This window comes from Tachysurus vachellii, chromosome 12, assembly GCF_030014155.1.
Source record: "Tachysurus vachellii isolate PV-2020 chromosome 12, HZAU_Pvac_v1, whole genome shotgun sequence".
NCBI classification, from domain to species: Eukaryota; Metazoa; Chordata; class Actinopteri; order Siluriformes; family Bagridae; genus Tachysurus; species Tachysurus vachellii.
This window is the reverse complement of record NC_083471.1, coordinates 6,263,142-6,284,249: the sequence shown is the minus strand read 5'-3', so window position 1 is coordinate 6,284,249 and position 21,108 is coordinate 6,263,142. Positions and strand designations below refer to the sequence as shown.

At 36.5% G+C, this 21,108-nt stretch overlaps 1 protein-coding gene across 2 annotated transcripts; it reads left to right on the top strand.

The window, feature by feature from the left end:
- The first annotated feature begins 9,208 nt into the window (after positions 1-9,208).
- mpv17 (mitochondrial inner membrane protein MPV17) lies at positions 9,209-20,478 on the top strand. 2 transcript variants are annotated; one of them, XM_060884021.1, is made up of 8 exons: positions 9,209-9,386; positions 10,899-11,017; positions 13,155-13,270; positions 16,690-16,782; positions 18,519-18,614; positions 19,147-19,179; positions 19,596-19,648; positions 19,791-20,478. In XM_060884021.1, exons 2-8 carry the CDS (start codon positions 10,939-10,941, stop codon positions 19,858-19,860), a joined length of 540 nt encoding a protein of 179 aa, XP_060740004.1. In that variant the 5' UTR covers positions 9,209-9,386; positions 10,899-10,938; the 3' UTR covers positions 19,861-20,478. The 2 variants fall into 2 exon arrangements, with proteins under 2 accessions (XP_060740004.1, XP_060740005.1); XM_060884022.1 differs by having other exon boundaries at positions 13,124-13,270.
- Positions 20,479-21,108: the final 630 nt, after the last annotated feature.

Here is a 21,108-nt window from a genome sequence, read left to right as displayed (position 1 = left end):
CGTTGATCAGATTTGCTCTTTTTTTATGAAATATTAGGACAAGATTGAACTATTTAGTCATCAATTACATATGCAAAGTTATATTTAACAACTATGTTCAGACATTTTTTAAGTGCGTGTGTGTGTGTGTGTGTGTGTGTGTGTGTGTGTGTGTGTGTGTGTGTGTGTGTGTGTGTGTTTAGTTACAAATTTTGCACTTGAATTGAGTTAACCCTGAGGACAAACATGTCTGGCCAGAATAACACTGACAGTGAAGTAATACTGGCAGTTGCATCCACAATGTTGCCTTGCGCCAAGTTTGGTCTAAGCAGCTGTTAATAGTACAAGTACAAAACACTCTGCAGTCAGATACACTAAAAATAATGGCTTTTTGAATGTAACCTAATTTGCCTAATGTGTTACATGTGATATCATCAGTTACATTATGTCATCTTAATTACACTGAATTAACTAGATCTAATCCCAGATTTTCTAATCTCCATATTTTACTTAAACGCTATCTATATTTATTTATGTTCATTTTATCTCAATATAATTTATTAAAAGGTTTGCAAATACTTTTAGTGAAAGCAATTAATAGTTATGACAATGAAAAGGTGCTATTTAATAAAGTAAAGTAACACATGCTTAATACTTACACTGGCCAAACGTTCATGACAGGATGAACAACTTCATAACAAATAAATTGTTTGCTTATTAGACCAGAACTCATCGTCTGAAGACGGCAAACAAATCTGAAAGGCAAACTGATAACGAGACTAAGACAGGCAATAAGTCCAGGTTATTGGCTAATAGGCAAAACAAGGCTAGGATATTAAAAGAATTAGAAGAATGTGTTTTGGTCAAAACTGAAACAGTAGTCATGAATAAAGAAAGAATGCCAGTAGCTGCAGTAAGACTTAGCAAAGAAACTGGTGTGAGACAGGTGTGCTTAATCAGTACTTAGAAAATTGTGAATGGATGAATTGTTACTTCTTGGTTGTGCATGTGTTTTTATTTCTGACATGCCAGTTGGCAGTGTATTATGAGAAAAGTTGTCTGGTTACTGACTTATGAGCAGCTCACTCTGGGAACCCATAGAGAGCTTTTTACAGATGACCTCAGTTATGGAGCTGGGCAGTCAGACCAAAATGCAGGAAATTCCCTTAGTATGTTAGGATGCAATATGTCATGTGCTGGTACCACTGTCTCTGATTACGGTGGTGACAGTAGTTTTGGTGATCAATAAACACAGTGTAAGGAGGCTCTGCCGCCTCTAGCAAATGCTGTTATCTCTTCAACGCTAGCGTCATAGATTCGACATCTCTGGATCAAATAATAACATGAAACAGTTGTAGAAATGTGCACCATCAAAGAATCAGAACTTTACAAGTTTTGGAACTGGGCCACTCCTTGACACTGACTGCTGAGTCATCCATAAATACAAGTTAATACTTAATATATCACCTAAGAATGAGATTTTCTTTCAGCTTTTTCAAAAAGCTGATAAGAATTTGACTTTTTTTTACATGTTGAATGTGTCCCTCGAGATCTCTTAAGTATATTAAAAGATATATAAGCAAAGGCAAATTGATCTAACATGCTCTGCAGAACTTTAAGCTAAACTAACATGGGGCATTAAGCAGTCAATATGGCCTGACCAAATATAGGACATTTTTCACTTTTCCCTCTTTATTAACCTGGTAAATATATATATTTTTTTTTATTTACACTGTAAAGGCCAAGTCGGGATTGGAGTTGCATTATCATTCAATACCTATTTAGCAGGAATGTGCACTGGAAGCAAAAAGTCTATTGTCACTAACTTTTGCTGAACTTGCATTACCTGAGTCTTTTGAAAACCGGCCCATTCCAGATAAGATTGGATGCTCCTGCACTACACCCTCATCAGCAACAATGGTGATTCAGCATAGAGGAGGTGAACCAGCTCATAAAATAGTATGGAGATGACATGGATGATATGGAGTTTCAAGTTTTTGGTGTGCGTATAACAAAGAACATATCGACAAGAAGCAAGAAGGGCTAGTAGTGCCTCCATTTCCTACGGAGGCTGGTGAGAGCCAACTCATTCTTCCCATCCTCAGCACTTTCAATAAGATACGCAATATACAGCATTCTAATCGGTAATCTCACCGGTTTGGTACAGGAACTACACAGTCTCTGACATCGAGACCATACAGCATGTTGATGTATCGCTGAAAATATATAAGTGGTTTCTAACAACCCATCTCTGACAACTTGTACATTTAGTGCTGCTACACTTTAGGAAAGGTACAATGAACATCGCAACAAAAATCCTTAGCATTTAGTTAACATTGCGTTTGCCAGATGCAAATAGAGGCAGAATAAATGAGGCAGGTGTGGGGTAATTGTTGCAAGGCTTAGCATTCATTTAGAAAGTTCTCTAAGCATGTTGAGAATGGTAGCTAATTGTTGCTGCTCACCCATAATGTACTGTAGCACTGGTTGTTGAAGTGAATCTCAAAACCAGAAATTTTGCCAGCAAAATAAATTATATTGTTTTATAATCTAGTCATAAACCTTACCAAGAATGTTGGGCACAGGGTCAAAGAATCACTGTTATTAGAGCACTTAGCATACAGTTTTTGTTTATATAAACTCCAACTTGTGTCTGTCCGGGATGGACACTATCTGCACCACCTCTAAAACCCACTTAAAGTTATCTTGCAGTCTACAACCCACAAGATTCAAAGCAAGGAGAGTCAGGAAAGACTGAATGATTCTGATGTACTGAATGAGTTATCCCTCTGTCATCAGCAAAGACATGGGGAAAAACAACAATTAGGTCATAATTCAGCAGCATTAGATGAGGAGTGAGGGGAAAACTGACCTGCACTCTGCAGTCATTATTATCTCACATTCATCTGGGAGTTGGCAATGGCGGACTAGACTGATACCACTGTACCGGTTGGATCGGGTTCAACCAAGAAGACACTATAACAGCATAACTTCTGTATTATAGTTGTTGTGTTATCATGGGAGTCTAGTTTTGAATATTTTAAGATCCACTTATTTCCCTGTCATTCAGTTTTATTCCAATAGTCTTCCAATTGTCTTCTATCCATAACGTTACGTGACATGAAGAATTATATCTACAAAATAACTTAGACTTTTTCAGCTATTTCCTTGAAAACTATGATCCCAGAAAAAGCAACTGATTTTGATGCCTAATCTGGTGCAACAACTAGTTTTTCGATTAAGAATTCAGTTCAAAATTGCCTTTGTTCTGAATAAAGGATTGTCAACAATGCAAAGAGGATTACTACTGTTTTCTGTTTTTGTCATTTTCTAAGAGAATTTCTACTGGGATTCAATGAAACTGGTGTTAAAAATTATTTCAGAAATTGCCAGTATGGCCAACTCAACTGGTAATGTCCAATATCAGGTACAAACCATGCATACACTGTTGTTAGTTTGTTAGTTAAGGCATGCATGACATGCACATCAGGACAATAAAAGGACACAGAGAAACCATGTTGAGGCGTATTTATTGTCCTTTTATTGTCCTGATGTGCATGTCATGCATTCCTTAACTAACTAACTAACTAACTAACTAACTAACTAACTAACTAACTAACTAACTAACTAACTCACAGTGTATGCATGGTTTGTATAAAACCATAGTTTGTATAAAATCTCAACTATGGCATCCCGAATCTTGCAAGATATTGCAACAAGGGCTCTAATGCCTTCAGACGTGTTCTTACACATACAGTATATCTAATCAGTGTCTGCTCCGCAGAGTTGAGCTAAAGATATTGAATTGAATTCAATAGAAAAGCACTTTAATGATTTCCCTAATGATTGTTTTGCAAGCAAAGAAAATGTGAGAATTTCTATTTTCTGCAAGTTATTTTATTCGACATCTACTACTTATAATCTGATTTATAATTCTGCATTTATGTTTTTGTAAACAGATGAGAGCATCATGCAGAGATGATCAAGGTGTCTCAAAGTTGCACCTAATTTCATTTTATTTGCTCATGAAAAACAGGGTTTCCCAGTCAGAATCATGTATTTTTCAGTTTCTGTTTGAAAGTAATCTACACTCTGTCCTAAAGTATACTGAGGTCAAAGATGTTAAAGAACATTCATTTTAATGCAGAAGAAAATGAAGCTGTTTATCCAAATGCTCCTGATGCTGATATCGTTCTGTATGAGGCAAAGGCCACCTCCAGCTCTTTAGGACCCCAACATGTGCTGCAGCTATTTTCTGGCTGAGAGTTCTGTAACAATTCTGGCTAATACAGCTGCAGATCAACTTAATTCTACAACTAAAGGTAGGGAAAAAACAATATAACTGTACAGCACTAAGTAAGAACTAGAAAGATACTAGGTTAGAGGCATTAAACAGAAATGCAAGGTACTCAAACAATGAGCAATGCTCACCAAATAAGATGACATACGACTTTAATGTTCACTAATGAGGGGAAACACAAAGCAGGTGTCCACAATGACAGGACACGAGCCAGACAACAAAAGAAAAAATCAAAACATGAGCAAGGTTGCCGTATGGTGGTCTGGAAAGGAATTGTCCATGGTGGACCTGAGATAGCATTGGCATGTTATGAAATTTTTGTGGGCAGATTAGTGGTGTGTCACCAATGTTATCAAAATAGCAATTTGTTATGCAGCAAGCCACAAAATGTGGAGAAAAATATGCTTCACAATACACATTTAGAAGCAAACGACAAGAGATACGCTTCTTTAAGCAAGTGTAAACCTGAACAGCACTGTGAGATGAGGTGTAAATATGCCATATTGTATCTGCTGCTCTCCTGCAATCAGTGACAGAAACACGTACAGACTCCAAATTAGAATTAATCTGACTCCAATATACTACAACATAATGTAACTGATGAAAACGTAATATATCAGGGTTTAATTAAATATTGAACAAGAATTTTACAGGAATGCGACATTATTGGGTCAAGCCATTGATCTATTAGCTCAGAGCTACTGTAATAGCATGATGCTCCTGAGATATCAGTGATTCTGACACCTTCAGATCAACAGACTTGCCTGGTCCTTCCTGATGCCCTTCTTCTGGTTAGAGTTCTCATAACCTGAAAACCAATCACTGCTGCTATGGATGACACCACATGGACACCTTAAAATACATGAGATTACTGTTGATGGTATCAAATAGAAATCACAAAGATCACTGTGCATATTCTTCCTTGGATAGTCTTAGCACAACATTTGCTATAAACACTCAACTATCCATCATTGAATAGTTTATAACTTCAACAAAACTGAAAATTATACCATATTCCTTGTTTACACAATTACACTTTTTAACTATATATCACACAGTTATACAATACAGGTCTTTGGACTGCCAAAGGAAACCCAGGAAACATATAGAAAACATACAAACTCTGTACACAGTTTGGACCCCAACCCCAAAGGTATGAGGAATGTACATATTTATGTAAATTTAATTTGTGACAATGTCCATTGTTAGATGCACAATACAAATAAAATCGAATTGAATTAAAGGATAATGTACAGACCCCCATGGCCGTAATTGGAATTTCTATATGACTTTGAAGAAGACAATACCTAATAATCTCTCAAATAATAAATACAACATTACTTTGATATTTAAATTTAAAACTCAAATGAAGTCAAATTTGTCTGCTTCTTTCATTCAAGATCCTTTCAACACATGTAGCACTGCATGGTTCTATAGTGTACAGCTATTGAAGAATTATGAATCTGTTGTCATCCAGAAGACAGTTGGTTCCATTTTGAGTCTGGTTCCTCTCAAGGTGTATTCCTTATGTCATCTCAGGGCATTTCTTTGCTTGCCTGAGACGCCTCTGGCTTGCTCATTAGAGACAAATTTAATTCTATATCCAGATTTATTCTCTGAAAGCTGCTTTGTGGAAAGTCCATTGTTAAAGCTGCTATATAAATAAAATCTAAATCAAATAGGCCAAAAAGTCTATGACTGCTTTGGAAAAGTTGTGCCGCTTTGGGAAATTAGCACAAAATCTATTTGGGTGGAACTACGTAGTTCCTTTTGACTTATTTTTTTGGTAGAAAAAGGACATCCATTTTATGAGCAATGGACTAAAGGGTAAAGCCTTGTGTTACAGCACCGGCACTATGGTGATCAAGCCCATATCACTTTCCTGAGTGTCAGTGAAGAGAGTGCTATATATTGACCAATGTTAATATCTCTATAACCTACAGTTCAGTCAACAGGATTTTACAAGTTTCAAGAAAATTCTTAACAAATACTAAAATATGGAGTGTCATTAGTTGAACTCTTAAAGTCATAAACAGTGATCATCAGTGTTAGTGGTCCAAATTTATTCTGCTGTCATCTTGTGGTACAATAAGATATTGCACATTGTACAGTCAGGTCCATAAATGTTTGGACAGTGGCACATTTTTTTTTTAAACATTTGCCTATAAACACAACTAAAACTGGTATGAAATGAAGCAATCAAGATGTAATTAAAGGGTGATTTATTACAAGTTTTTGTCAAGTTTTGTGATAAGAGCTTAATGCTAAACTTGTTAAGCTACTGTAACTGGGAGATGTTGGCCATGTTTTGTTGGCCAATTAATTCACTAGTGATAAAGATACATAGATGTAGACAGATGCGGCACACCAAATTTCAACTCAATTAATGGTTTCTTCAAAAAGTTATTTAGACAAATACATCCACAACAGATCAATGCTCCAACTTTTGCAGACATTCTCAGAACCTTGTACTAAACCTTGCTTATATGTTTGGTTCAAATCCATATGACTAATCATGAATTATAGCTATTTGAGTAACCCTTCTTTTGTCACCCTCAGTATAGTGCAATGAATTGGCATGACCCAAGAATTGATGAGGGGGAAAAATGTAATCTTTCAACCCAATGGTTCATGTTGAAAGTGTAACTTTGACAAAAAAAAAATTGTGATAGGAAAAACCATTTCACCAGAAAGCATGAACGAACTTAGTGAAAATGACAATTAGGATGTGAGGCCACATCTCTTCTTCTATCGTTAAACAGCAAAGTTCTCAATAAGTTTGGAATGGACTTCTGTAGTCTATGATAAAAGAATAAAAGTTATGATGAGGCCATTCCAGATTCAGCTGTGGTGTTGGCCTTCCATCTGGTGTTTAATTCTTGTAATAGCTGTGAAATAACATTTCCCTCTTTGGAAAAAATCACATATTTTTGGACTAAAACTAAGGATTGTGAAAAAAATCTTTTTCATGATTTTTTTTAATTGAAAAGACAAATAAACACACAAGCAGCATGTAGTCCAGGTCCATTCAGTCAGATAGCATGTGCACAGGCCTGCTGGTTGGCTAGTCAGCAAGAAATATAAATTTTCCAACTTTGGCAGGAGAATGAAAGCAAATTAACCCAATAGTAAAACAAATACAACAATTAAAACACTCAATATACAGTATGTAACTCAAGGAATGGGTCCAAAAAACAACCTAACAGTTTTTTTTAGCTTTAAATGGGAGATAGGAGTAAATGATCACAATAAGATATTTCACTACTGTTCATGATATTAGTGAAAGTTCATACACACATTAGGAATTAGAAAGCTTACTTCTATCTGCTGGCACTTCTGACCTTGTTAGAAATAAGTAAAAGAAAAGTTATACAGTATTAAGCATCTAATGTTCTTTATACATTTTGTGCATATACAGTAGAGTCACAAATGGAGATAGGTCTGCATAAAAACTAAATATTGTATATTACAGTACAATAGTTTATTATAGTATTAAGAAGTAAACTGTGATATTACTTCTAAATGAATGTATTATCTATTAATTACATTTCCATAATTCATACATCATGTATATGCCATTTCAACGCAGACCATCATCAGTGCACTTGGCATCAAAGCTTCCATCAACTAAGCTTCCATGAAATAAATCTTACGGGGTGAACTGGATTGAAATTGATAACTGCTCATTAGATAGAATTATAATTTGAGCACCGTTATACTTACAATTAGTAATTAGCTCCAGGTTTATAGCAATTTATAATCACACCCTCCCATGTCACCCAAATGAGGATGAGGTTCACTTTTGAGTTTGGTTCCTCAAGGTTTCTTCCTCTTCCATCTAAGGGAGTTTTTCCTCACCACAGTCACCTCAGGCTTGTTCATTGGGAATAAAAATACATACACATATAAATATAAGCCTAATATTAATACTGAACCTTTGTATAATATTCATTTTTGTAAAATATTAGAATTTTTGTACTTTTGCATTATTTCTTATGCTTATGTAAAGCTGCTTTGAGTTAAAGCCGCTATACAATTAAATTTGAATTTTAATTTGAATTGAATACGAAATGTTCAAATTGTAAAGAACAGGGTGAAAGTAAAAGCAGGCTTTAGATCCTGATATTAGCATTAATCGAACTCAAAACCAAACTCAGGTGGTGTTTAGCTTGCTTCCTTATATCTTAACAGCTTTGCTGAGTTCATGCATCTTGTCCTAGAGGTTTTTAACTGGAATGATAAATCTAGCCGATGATATTGCGAACATAGAAATAACCTAACGCAACATTGTGTAATCTGTTTAGCACTTAAAATATCTAGGATTTTATTTTAAGTCTGTTTTCATTAAATATGAAATTAAAAAAAAAAAGTTAGCAAACAAACAAGTAAGTAAATAAAACAGCCTTAAGGACAAGCTTGTCCTGAAAAGCCTGGATAATATTATTGATTGGTTTCTAAATCTGTCTGTTTTATAGCAATATGAAATTTCACATAATATTTGTAATAAAATCACAATAAAACTGTACTTATAAATTAATAAGTAATTTATGGAGTAACTTATTCAGGTGAATATAATGGATAATTTCTGTTATGTATAAATGTCGCTGTTTATTTAATAGTGTTTGCTGAGTCATGTTGAGGTAACGTCAGTTAGCATCTAAATGTTAGCTCAGTCATGATTCAAATCTCAAGCGCCAGAGAATCCGTAGCTTTTTTTCGCAATGCACTATGGGAACTGTAGTTCTTTCCAAAAAGGACAATAAATACATAGTCTTTCTTTTTCTGGGTTGTTTCTTTAACTTGATATCATTCTTATTGACTCATTCTCCGTATATTATTTTGCTTTCTGACTCTTTAAGAGTGTTCTGAGAGTCTAAGAAGAAAATAAAAATGAACGGAAGTGGGCGGTCGGAGAGGATTGAGCACACTTCCGGGTTTGTGATCTGTTGTCACGTGTACGTTGTATTGGAGTTTAGCAGTATATACCCTATAGTGTCTAGTCTTAACTCTATGGGTAAAGTAAACTGGAGTAAATAAGTAACTGAGTGTTTGTCTAAGTTACTTAGACTAACATTACTAACCACAGGACAGCCTAGATTATACCAAGGTAGGACTTGTTATTTATTTGACAGTATTATATAATGATGGTTAGAATACTATATATCTTAGGATATATATATATCCTATCCTACATATATATATATATGCACACACACACACACACACACACACACACACACACACACACACACACATATAAATTGATGCCCGATGACGCCTGAGATAGGCACATCCGTAGTTCGGATAAGCGGTAGAAAATGAGTGAGTATATATACACACACTCATTTTCTACCGCTTATCCGAACTACCTTGGGTCACGGGGAGCCTGTGCCTATCTCAGGCGTCATCGGGCATCAAGGCAGGATACACCCTGGACGGAGTGCCAACCCATCGCAGGGCACACACACACACACTCTCATTCACTCACGCAATCACACACTACGGACAATTTTCCAGAGATGCCAATCAATCTACCATGCATGTCTTTGGACCGGGGGAGGAAACTGGAGTACCCGGAGGAAACCCCCGAGGTACAGGGAGAACATGCAAACTCCACACACACAAGGCGGAGGCGGGAATCGAACCCCGACCCTGGAGGTGTGAGGCGAACGTGCTAACCACTAAGCCACCGTGCACCCCTATATTCATACACACATACAGTATATACACATACACACATATAGATATATGTAGTGTGTGTGTATGTGTATGTGTGTATAAATATATATACACATACATACACAAAGTATATACACACATATATAGTAAGTCTAGCTATCTTTAATCCCACAGAAGAGCACAAATTGATGAAAATGTTAAAGCTGACTATGATATGTCAGTACATTGCAGTCTGCAGGCTGAACAGTGGAGCATTGAAAGAACGTGGTCTGGTTTGAGGAATGATGCCGAGGTGTGTGTGCATCGCGTACCTGCATGCGTGGACGAGTTGGGATGAAGATTCAGTATCTGAAGAAGGCAAAGTTTTGGAGGTTGTGTGATGCTCTGGGCAATATTCTGTTGGGAAACCTTGGGTCCTGGAATTCATATAGACGTCACATTGACTGACACAGCCTCTTTCATCAGGATAATGCTCCTTTCCTCACTACAAAAATTAGTCAGGAAAGGTTTAAGGAACATAAAGAGCTATAGGTGTTGCCTTGGCCTACAAATCACAGTCATCTAACCTTGTCCTGTGGAGTCCATGCCTTGAGAGCTCAGAGCTATATTGCCAGCAAAAGGAGATTCAAGACAATATTAGGCAGTTGGTTTTAATCTTATGGCTTATCATTGTATATCATGATACCTAAATTTCACAATATAATATTTAGACTTTCTAACATAGGCCAGTAGTTTCACATTCTAAAAGACAATAATACGTAATGTACTGTTTGATGCACACTGTTACATGCAGTAAACTACAGTTTAATTTTAAATTTCTTGCATAATATCCAGAGATTTCACACACTGTATATGTATTGTATGCTTTAAATAAATAAATAAATAAACAAACAAACGCATGCAGTTGTGAATTTAACTGATTCCCGTTTTCTCTCTGCAGTGATTTGCGGATCTTCGGCCTCTCTGCTTTACAGAGGAAGATGAGTATAACACGTCTCTGGAGATCTTACCAGGGGCTAATGGCCAAAAAGCCATGGACTGTCCAAATAATAACAGCTGGTAAGAATCCCAAAATTATCCATCAGGGCAAAAAAAAAAAACAACATAAAATAAATCACAACTCCAGCCCAGTGTCTTACTCTGTCCTATATCCAGCACCATGGATTCCACCATTGAGTACAAGAGTACAAGGTGTTTTCAGTGTCCTGGTGTTGTGTCAGTGTCATCAACTAAGTGGTTTTGTGCAGTGTTTCCCGTGGATCAGTTACCATGCTGAGGTGAGGTGTGCCAAATTGACCACGGATAATTTCACCTGGAATGCAGAATGCGTCAGACATGGCTCCTAGCCACCAGAAGCATTTCTTCAAGGACAGAGAGAAGAGAATTTTCTTATGAATTTATTCTTAATACATTTATTATTAATAAACTTATTATTAAGCAGAATTTATCAATCTTCATTCAGACGAGTCCCATCGTTTTAGATAAGAATGCATTATTCTATATGATTTGAAATGAACTGGTTCCTTTCATAGTTAATGACGACGTGTTTTCAATAGACTGTATTTAACGGACCAATACAACAATGTGTATTTTGTCGTAGGTTATTCAGGGTTTTCAGGGATTTCCTGTAGTGGCGTCTTATATGTACTTGTCTTATAATTTGTAGTAGAACTTCTGTTAATTCGGGAGAATTGTAATACAGGTTCAGTCATTTTTAACTATTGCTATTCGATATCCAATGCTGTGAAAATGTTCAAGCAAGAGCCCTGCAGGTTGCTACCAACCGTTCACTTGAGTGACCCTTTTATATTTGTTAAAACAAGAGTATGACAGACATTTGTCTTCCTCAAGCTGTTGCTCTTTCTCTTCCTGTTTCTGCTTTGCACTGTACGGTGTGTGAAGTAGACCTGCTTTAATAAGATAAGCCAGTAAATGCATGACCAGGGGTCCAGTCTCTTTCCTCAATGCTTTTCTGTATTATTAGTTGTTCTCTGGCATATTTTGAAAGGTTACATTGCGTAAAAGGTACTACATTTTCTCGCAAGGATCTGCTATTAAGACACACTGACCTTTGTAAACCCTGATATTTGGTCAGAGACAATCCTATAAATTTCAGGACGGATCTGTGTCCAGTCCCCGCTTAATATTGGAGTTGTGTTTTTTACACAACCAACTAAATATCATAAAGACTGGGAATGGACAGATTCAGATCCTGTCCTTTCAGTACAGAGAAAATTGACTCATTTTTGACATTTTCAAGTCATCTCATTTTGTAGAGAAACAAGCAAAGGCTACTAAAAGCATTTATACTGTCTGTTGAAAATATTTTTTTACTTATAGGCTGAAGTGTGTATTAAACAAAGTAGATTGTAAATTAAATAAAGAAAACTGCTGTTCTTCCATGGCAGCTGTGACTGCTGAATCTTATACATGTCTTATAACCCGTATGTATGTATGTCTGCAGACATTACAATCACTTTTCATGTATGTCGGATGAACTTGCCTCCTGTTTTTGTTGGGATGTAGTACGTTGCAGGGTTTTCCAGTGTCAGAGAGCCAGGAACTTATTTTTGTTCTCATCTCTCACTGCACTCTCTGGTTTTGTCCTGTTTCTTGCTTCATTATATCCTTTATTATATGTTATGTTCATTATTTCCCATTGGGACAGAATTTCAAGCAGTTTAAATAATTATAACTTACACTAGCATCAAATACAGTATTTCCACTCGACTACAAACTGCTGTAGAAAGGATATTATATTCATTTACATTATTTACTATCCACTGTCACCCAACTGTGCACGAGGTTTCCTTCTGAGCCCGGTTCCTCTCAGGGTTTCTTTATGACACTCTGATTTATTTTGGAGCAGAACCGTCAGACTGTGATTGTACATTAGCACTAACATCCTGTGCCATGGTTCTGTTCATTCTAACCATTACACTCATTGTATCCACCAGAAGAATCACCTGGATAAGCATTTGTGAATATAAATGCTAAGAAATATCAACAAATTTCGTTCAACCTATGCTGAGGAAACCCACATTTAAAAAAAAAAAAAGGAGACATTAAGAAAAATGCAGATAGTAACCCGAGACAGAAACACTGCAGAAGGAACTACTGAAAGGTTTTTTTTATCTGTTCACGTCTTTTTTCTTCTTCTTACAGCTTTTCTCTTCCACATACTGTCATCCAACAGGCTCTCTGATGGGAGTAGGGGATATCATCTCCCAGCAGCTAATTGAGAGACGTGGCTGGAACAAGCATAACATTATACGCACCACAAAGATGATGAGCATTGGCTTCTTTTTTGTCGTAAGTCCATTTTTATGTTATTATATCCATCCACGGATGTGTGGGCGTAAATAACAATCAAACACACTGGGCCTCATTTATCACTTTTTGGTTAAGTTGTGATCTAAAACATCTGAAATTACACACAAGTATCGGGTGCTCACATAAATAACTATAAACAGTTCTGACGCACAATCGGTAAGTGCCTGAATGGGCTGGGAACTGAGAAAATGAAATAATAACCGATAAGCAGTTTTTCCAAGGACCAGGTTCTGAAATGCAGTCAGCTACTGAGTGAGCTTTAAACTTTGTCTGGGTTTGAGAGAGTTTGGAAACACACTGAAAATTTTTTTGCTAACCTTGACGTTAGCAAAGAAGACTAGATACTGCCTTGGAAATTTCACCTACAGAGCATGACTCAGTAGAATGATTTTCTACCCACCATGAAAACATTGATAGCGTGATGACATCAGGAACACTGTGGGAAGGGAGACCTGGGGAACGCCGAATGGCAGCGGCTTGTGTAACATTGTGCGTAACGTAACGTATGCATCAAGGCACACGTGCCACAACCTGAGATAGCGTGCCCTGCCTGTGCCATGCTGGCAAAGACACACACTAGGTTCATCATAGCTTGGGAACAGAATGTTAAACACCATCAGGAAAGTGTTTATGGGGTTAGAGCTGGACAGAACTGGCTGGAAGGTGACACCTCAATATATCTGAGTGGAAGTGTCCCAAATCTCAATCCCCCCATTATATATATTCTAAGAATTTCCCACCCTTTAGTGATATGATCAGTACCTGTAAACACGATGCCTAAATAGTGACCAAAATAGCTTACTGTATGTCTTGCTGAAGTACCTTTTAGAGAAAAAAAAATTGACCTTAATTTAACTGATATGTCTATAATGCTTTGGGAGGTTAATGAGAGTTATAGCATGGGCTGTGTTTCCCCACACTGTAGAAGAGTTAGTCTTCATGATATTTCTAATCAAATAATAACTAGGCCCAGTGATCATGCAAAACCTGTGAGTGTGACTAATTTGTAATCAGTGTTAATGGCTGAATGTAAACTTTTTAGAGGAGTGGTGTTTAGAATCGGTCTATTGTTTTGTAATGATGGCAAGAATAGATGGGTCTTGCTTCAGCATGGTGCACATAGGCAGCGACCAGCATGGAGGCACAGGGTTGGGCCAACTGGGAGTAGGAGAAACCCAATAAATCTGGTTCCTTCTGCAAAACTCACACCCACACAATAGACAGCAGGATTTTGTGAGAAACACTGAAACATTTCAGTTTTTTTTTATTTGTCTTTTGGAACAGACACTAAAATTGACCGAAATTATATTTATATAAATTGCAGCTGCAGCAAATTTCTATAATTTCTCTGCCTGGTTTTTTCCACTGAGAGGAATAGGAAACACTAATTGCATATTGGGGAAAGGAAATCTTCACTTCGAGTTTAACCCTGTAGCCTAAACAACACCGGATCCTCTCAAACCCTTGTCATTGAGCCACCCAATTGTCTCTATTGAGATGGCAGCATTACTTTACAGTTTGATGCATATATCCAAGTCTTATATCCCTGACACACCTCAGGCGAATCAGTTCATGCACCAGTGGTGTGATTCTTGATCATTACCCACTGTCCTGGTACAATAATCTGTCCCATGTTTCAGGTTAGGTTGGATGTACATCTGCAGGTCTTCGGTTTAATATCGGCAGTAAGGCGGTCAGCTGACCCGTTATACTTTTAGAAGGAGCTGAGACCAACTTCGTCTATTGTGGGTGTGGACAAATGCAGCACAAAACAGCTGGAAACGCATCAACTCTGGTGTAGCTTCACAATCTCGATTTCACAGTTCGATTTTGATGTGCAACACCCTGAGGCAGACATAGAGAGTAAAGCTTCCGCTGAAAATTCTCTTGACTTTCCTGAATACCTGGACTTTGCAGTGTGAATGGCTGTCCCTGTCTTAGTTGAATAGGACTGTGTCAAAACTAATAAACCAGCTCTAGGAAATTCAGTTTCTCTTGACCTGGTAGAATGTTTATTCAAGAAACCTGAAGATGTATGAACAACCCTACAGGCGCTGTGGTGCGAGCTGCAGGAGTTGGTTCCCGGCATGATGCACAGAGGTAACTGTGGATTTGTTGACCTAAGCATGGCAGGATTGCCTCAGGAGCTACATACTGTATGTTCACCCTTTCTTCCATGTACCAGCAGAATCTAAAAGTGACTTGACACCTATATCCACTTTTGTCCATATTCTAATGCAAGAGCAACTCTAATGGAGTTACCCTTTCTGGAATCTTTGCGATTTTGAAGACTCCGAGCATGACAGAAGAGAACCTGCACGCAGCCTTAGTTGCTGAATCAGCCAGTACATTACCTCAGGCTTAAAGTGTCTTCAGAGGTCCATAAGAAATAACCACAGCCTAAGGTACTGGACATTAACTCGTTTCTGCTTTGTTAACAATCAATAAAATTGGCAACACGTTCAACAAAATTATGAACTTCCCTCTGTACATTTTTGTACCCCTCAATGCATAGTGAGCAACTGCTTTTCTTCAGCTTATTGTGTTGGCTTTGTAGAAGCCAACATTCTGTTTTACTATTTAAGCTTAGACAAAAATTTATCAAGAGTAACTTCTCCTAGGGCTTTTGAGCCACATGCACCAAATTCGGATATGTTTTAGACCCTGGTGTGAAATTTGTTGCTATTACTTTTCTAAGCGATCCGAGTTCCGGTACTTCCGGTACCGGGTCTCAAATTGGCCTTTTTTCCTATAGACTCCCATTATAAACTTTGGAGGTTTATAACTCGGCAAGCTTTCGAACTATCTACACCAAACTCTGCCAGCTCCTTTAGGGTGATACTCTGAACAAAATTGGTGTACCTACTGGCCTTTCGGTTGTCCCGCAGCCCCGCCCCCAAAATATGCAAAATCAAAAAACTTTTTACATGAACATGAAAAGTGAACATGTCATATGTCAAAACACTCAGAACAATGAGGGGAACTTCCTCAAGAGTATTCGGATGATGTCACATGCTCGTCTCCACTTGCCTCCAAATGTTTTGGCACCCTAGCTTTCTGTCCTCTTGGATCCAAACGGAACACTGATCCTTATGTCCACTCACCTCCAAAAAACACCGGCCTTTGCGAATACTTGATTTGGCAAAGCCAACATCAAAGTTTGTCACGACAAACTTTACAAATCTAGTTGTAAATTGTGGTCTTGGTACGTTATTCAGAAACAGAGCCCTTGACAGGTGCCGTTGTAACGAGACAATCAATGCTATTCATTTCATCTCTCTGTGCTTTATGTTCTGTACAAAATATTGCATGAAAAAAAAATCAGTAATATCTGTAACACTTTTAATGACTTATTAATGTATCTTATGAACCATAAAACCATTTTTTGTCTACTACAGGGACCAGTAATTGGTGGATGGTACAGAGTACTAGACAGATTTGTCATTGGGACGACCAAAAGCACAGCACTGAGGAAAATGCTACTTGACCAGGTAGAGTAGCGTCCAGCTCCATGATGTCTTAATGCATGTTCACACCAAACAGGATGCAAATAAAGTCTGTGCACATTTAAGGTTTTTAAAGCCCAATTTTATTGACAGCATCAAGCCAACTGCATCTACATACAGTACATACTACTTTATACAGTGGATATTAAAAGTCTACACACCCCGGTTAAAATGGCATGTTTTTGTGATGAGTTAAAATAAATAAATAAACCAAGATTAAATCCTGTCAGAACCTTTTCCAGATTTATTGTGAAATTGCAAGCAATATATTAAAGTGAAAAACAATATGAGTCATTATTGGGGGGAAAAAAGAGAAAATATACAACAATAAGGTCAAATTCCTCTTCATCTAACATGTTAAATTGAATGCTATCTGGAGCTATTTATTATTCCCTCCACCCTGATTAAAGCCAGAGTTCCAGCACAAGAAAAGCAGCCTTTAAGCATGAGGCTGCCACCTCCATGCATCAATGTGGTGATGGTGTGCTTTTAATGACGTGCTGAGTTTTTATGGGTTAAACATTAAACTTCAGCTTCATCAGACCATAACACGCGTAGATTTGTTTTGTTTTTTGGTAAACTGTAGCCAGGCTTAACCATCCTCCACTGTAGTCAAGACATATGAAGAAGTAGGGAGATTGTTGTCACATTTTCTACACATATTGATTATTGTCTTTACAGTGTTCCATGAAATATACAATATCTTATATGATTTTTGTAACCATCTCCTCATTGATATTTTTCAGCAGTGAGATCGAATATATAAAAAGAAAATCTAATATATATTTTTGTTTAATTAGTCACTTTAATTGATAGAAGGTATATACTAATTAGTATTTAATATGTGTTTAAGACCGGTTAATTCTGAACACTGCCACATTTCTAATTATAAGGTGTGTACACTTATGCAACCAGGTTACTGTACATTTATGAATTTTCCCCCTCTAAAAATGATTCTTTTTGTTTTAAACTGTAATTTATCGTTTGCCGTTTTACATAAAAGTTGAAAAAAGGCCCTGGCGTGATTTATCTTTTGTTTAACTTTTTTTAAATCACAAAAACATACCATTTGTACAGGGGTGTGTCGACTTTTTTTATATCCACTGTATGTTTATGTTGATGGTTTCTTTTTGTTATTGCAAGTGACCTGTAATTTAGATTGAGATGGTTTGGACATGTACAGAGGAGGGAAATGGTTATATTGGTAGAAGGATGTTAGAGATATAGCTGCCAGGTAAGAGGTCAAGAGGAAGGACAAAGAGGAGATATATGGATGTGTTAAATGAGGACATGAAGGTAATTGGTGCGAGAGTAGAGGATGCCGAGGATAGAGTTAGGTGGAAATAGATGATGGCCCCAATGGGAAAAGCTGAAATTAGAAGAAGAAGAATATACGACCTATAATTGTCTTTATATACAGTATATAAGCACGAATCAGTTTTCACAGCATAAAAAGATCAAAAACACCAGGAAAATCTGGAATTGGTCATTTAAAAAGCAGATATTAATTGTGAAGGTCAGTAGTCCATAAAGTTGCAGTGCCCACATTTAAAAGTGATGTAATACCCTCAAATTAAATCTGAAGTTCTGATATGATATTCATTATTTCATTTCAACTCCCTTATATTGTTGTAAACAGCTATAATGTAATAATATCGAAGTAATAATGGATTTGTCTGTACTGTCTTACTGATTACGGATCGGACTCTCTTTGTTTACAGGCGTGCTTTGCTCCTTGTTTTCTCGGAACATTCTTAGGAATCTACGGAGTTCTTAATGGGCTCACTGTGGAAGAGAACGTAGCTAAGCTCAAGAGGGTTAGTGTGCTACATTTCCATTTGGTCTGTATACCAGTTCAATATATCACAGTTGCTAAGATTATATAAATATACATGTTTATATTTTAGAAAATATTTTTTGTAAAAAAAAATAAATAAATAAATAAAAAAAATAAGACAAAAAACGATGAGTTGCTTTTCCCTTTTCCGTGCCATTATAGGAGTGAAATAAAACCTAGTGCTGTCTCTCACCTGAAGATTCTTTATCACTTTTTTGCACTTGTCAAAAATAAATAAATATTTACTTATTTTATACAACCAGTCTTTCTTTGGTTGACCTTTTGCCATATTTCCATTTCAATGCAATGGTTCTGAAGGACGTTCAGACATTTTTTTTAGGAGCTTGTAGAGACACTGGTTGTCCAAGTTTCATTAAACACTCTGAAAAACTCGGGTTAGATTTTTTTTTTTAAACATAAATAAGGAAGAAAGCTTATTATCTGCAGTTACACTATTGCTTAATTGAAGATGCCTTGATCACCGATTACACTTTGTTTTGTATTTTCATTAGGACTATGCAGATACCTTGATCACCAATTACTATGTAAGTAAGTTCTATTCATAATGTCTATGTATAATATATATTTTTGTTTCAATCAGCTCCAGAATTTTGGGCACCTTTGGTAAAAATGTATAGAATTGGCAAAACATGCCCAGACTTTGACATTCGCTGCCATAGATATTTTACATGATTTCCTGCACTGAAATGTTTGCATGTGTCTCAGAATTGATCAGCTTAAGCATTTGAGGTCAGGTTACTCAAAAACGGATTCTACCTTCGTCTAGATTTGTTGTATAATCTACATAAGGAAAATTTACTGTCTCTCTAGAATCTTTATGAACTCTTTACAATTTTGGGTATTTCTTAAGGTACTCTTAAGGTACTGCAGTATTCGTTCAATTAAACTCCATTGAGACTGAAGTCATTTTTTATTATGTCTTTTTTTTTTTTTTTGTCAGTTGTGGCCTGCTGTTCAGATCGCCAATTTTTATTTCATCCCCCTTCAACACAGGTAAAATGATCCCCTGATGTTCAGATCAGTTTCAGACCATTTTGAAATTCTCTGAAGTAGCTTTTGCTTTAGAACCTGTGTGCATTTTAAAATCAACATGCTTTCAATTTCAGTATAAAATTTTGCACGTCATTACTTACAGATTGGCTGTTGTGCAGATTGTTGCTGTGGCGTGGAATTCATACCTCTCATGGAAAGCCAATAAAATGTAGAGAGACGTATTGTTGCCTTACTGGTGCATTTTGTGGAAATTCATCGGGGTAACAAATTAACTTCAGGAATTCATTTTAGGAATAAAAATTGTAAAAGGAAAAGACAAGAAAGACCAATATAAATACACTATTTTCATGTTACACTAGGGGAACGGAATGTCATTATTATTATTATTATTATGAATATTATTATTATTATTATTATTATTGCTGTTGTTGTTTTCATTGCTGATGCTAACGTTAGCATTATTACTACCATCCACCATTTTAAATGATAGTTTACTTCAACAAAATCTCCTGTCATCGCAATTTCCCTTCAAATTTGAGGAACATTTTCTATGAAAACTGGAACATGTTGTACACTTCCTGCCATGCCATGTTTTTCTTTTTTTTTTTGTTTAAGAGCAGAATTTTATGAATAGTCATCTCTCTGTAGGACCCAGTGAGGCAGTTATGAGCTTCTATGAACTGTGAATTAAAGATTTTTACTCAAGCAGGTAGTTGATATTGAAATAAACATCTCTGTGAATAGATTTTATTTCACCTTTCCCAGAGAGGTTTCTTAGCTTTTCACATGTATTAAGTTACAATTTATTAAAACGTAATTAATTAAAAGCATTAATTTAAGTGTTGGTGTTCCTTTGTGTTTGGAAATAATGTATCATTACAGCATTGCATCATTACATATGTATAAGTCATGTGGTTAGGCGAGACATCGTGGAATTGTATCCACCTTCCAGATTTCCTGCAGCATTGGAGACTACACAAGATGGCGTGTTGTGTTATTATTCTTAGTCTGAGATTTTATTCAACATTTTATTCAAGCTATGGCCTTTATTCATAAGTGTACTGTTACAATTGTTAGAGTTATGCTAATTCTTAAACCTTATGAGTTAAGTTTAATAAAATCAATTAAGGCTTTTAATTTATAGCTTTTAAGATAATTTATAGCATTTAAGATAAGAAAATTTGATTGCTTTGAGTACAGCTAACTTCTAAAGAGTTCACTTGTTTTTTGTAACAGCTATAAGTTCAAAGAACTAAGTTATTAAGCATTTTAAAATGCTTAAGTCAAGCTAAAGTAAAACAGCTCGGTCATGTTCTGTCTCAGTACCGGCTTTATCCTGAGGGCAGTATGTCTACTGCACTCCGCATATGCAGAGGACATGGGTAACTCCACACCGACAGTAATCCAATGCCAGGATCAAACACAGGGCTCTGGAGCTGTAAGGTGGCACAACGACCATC

Bases quoted from the DNA above. Each gene is read 5' to 3' on its own strand.
- mpv17 (XM_060884021.1), top strand. From the start codon at position 10,939: ATGAGTATAACACGTCTCTGGAGATCTTACCAGGGGCTAATGGCCAAA. The intron at 19,180-19,595 runs GTAAGTAAGTTC...TTTTTTTGTCAG, and splicing joins CCTTGATCACCAATTACTAT to TTGTGGCCTGCTGTTCAGAT. The intron at 19,649-19,790 runs GTAAAATGATCC...CATTACTTACAG, and splicing joins TTCATCCCCCTTCAACACAG to ATTGGCTGTTGTGCAGATTG.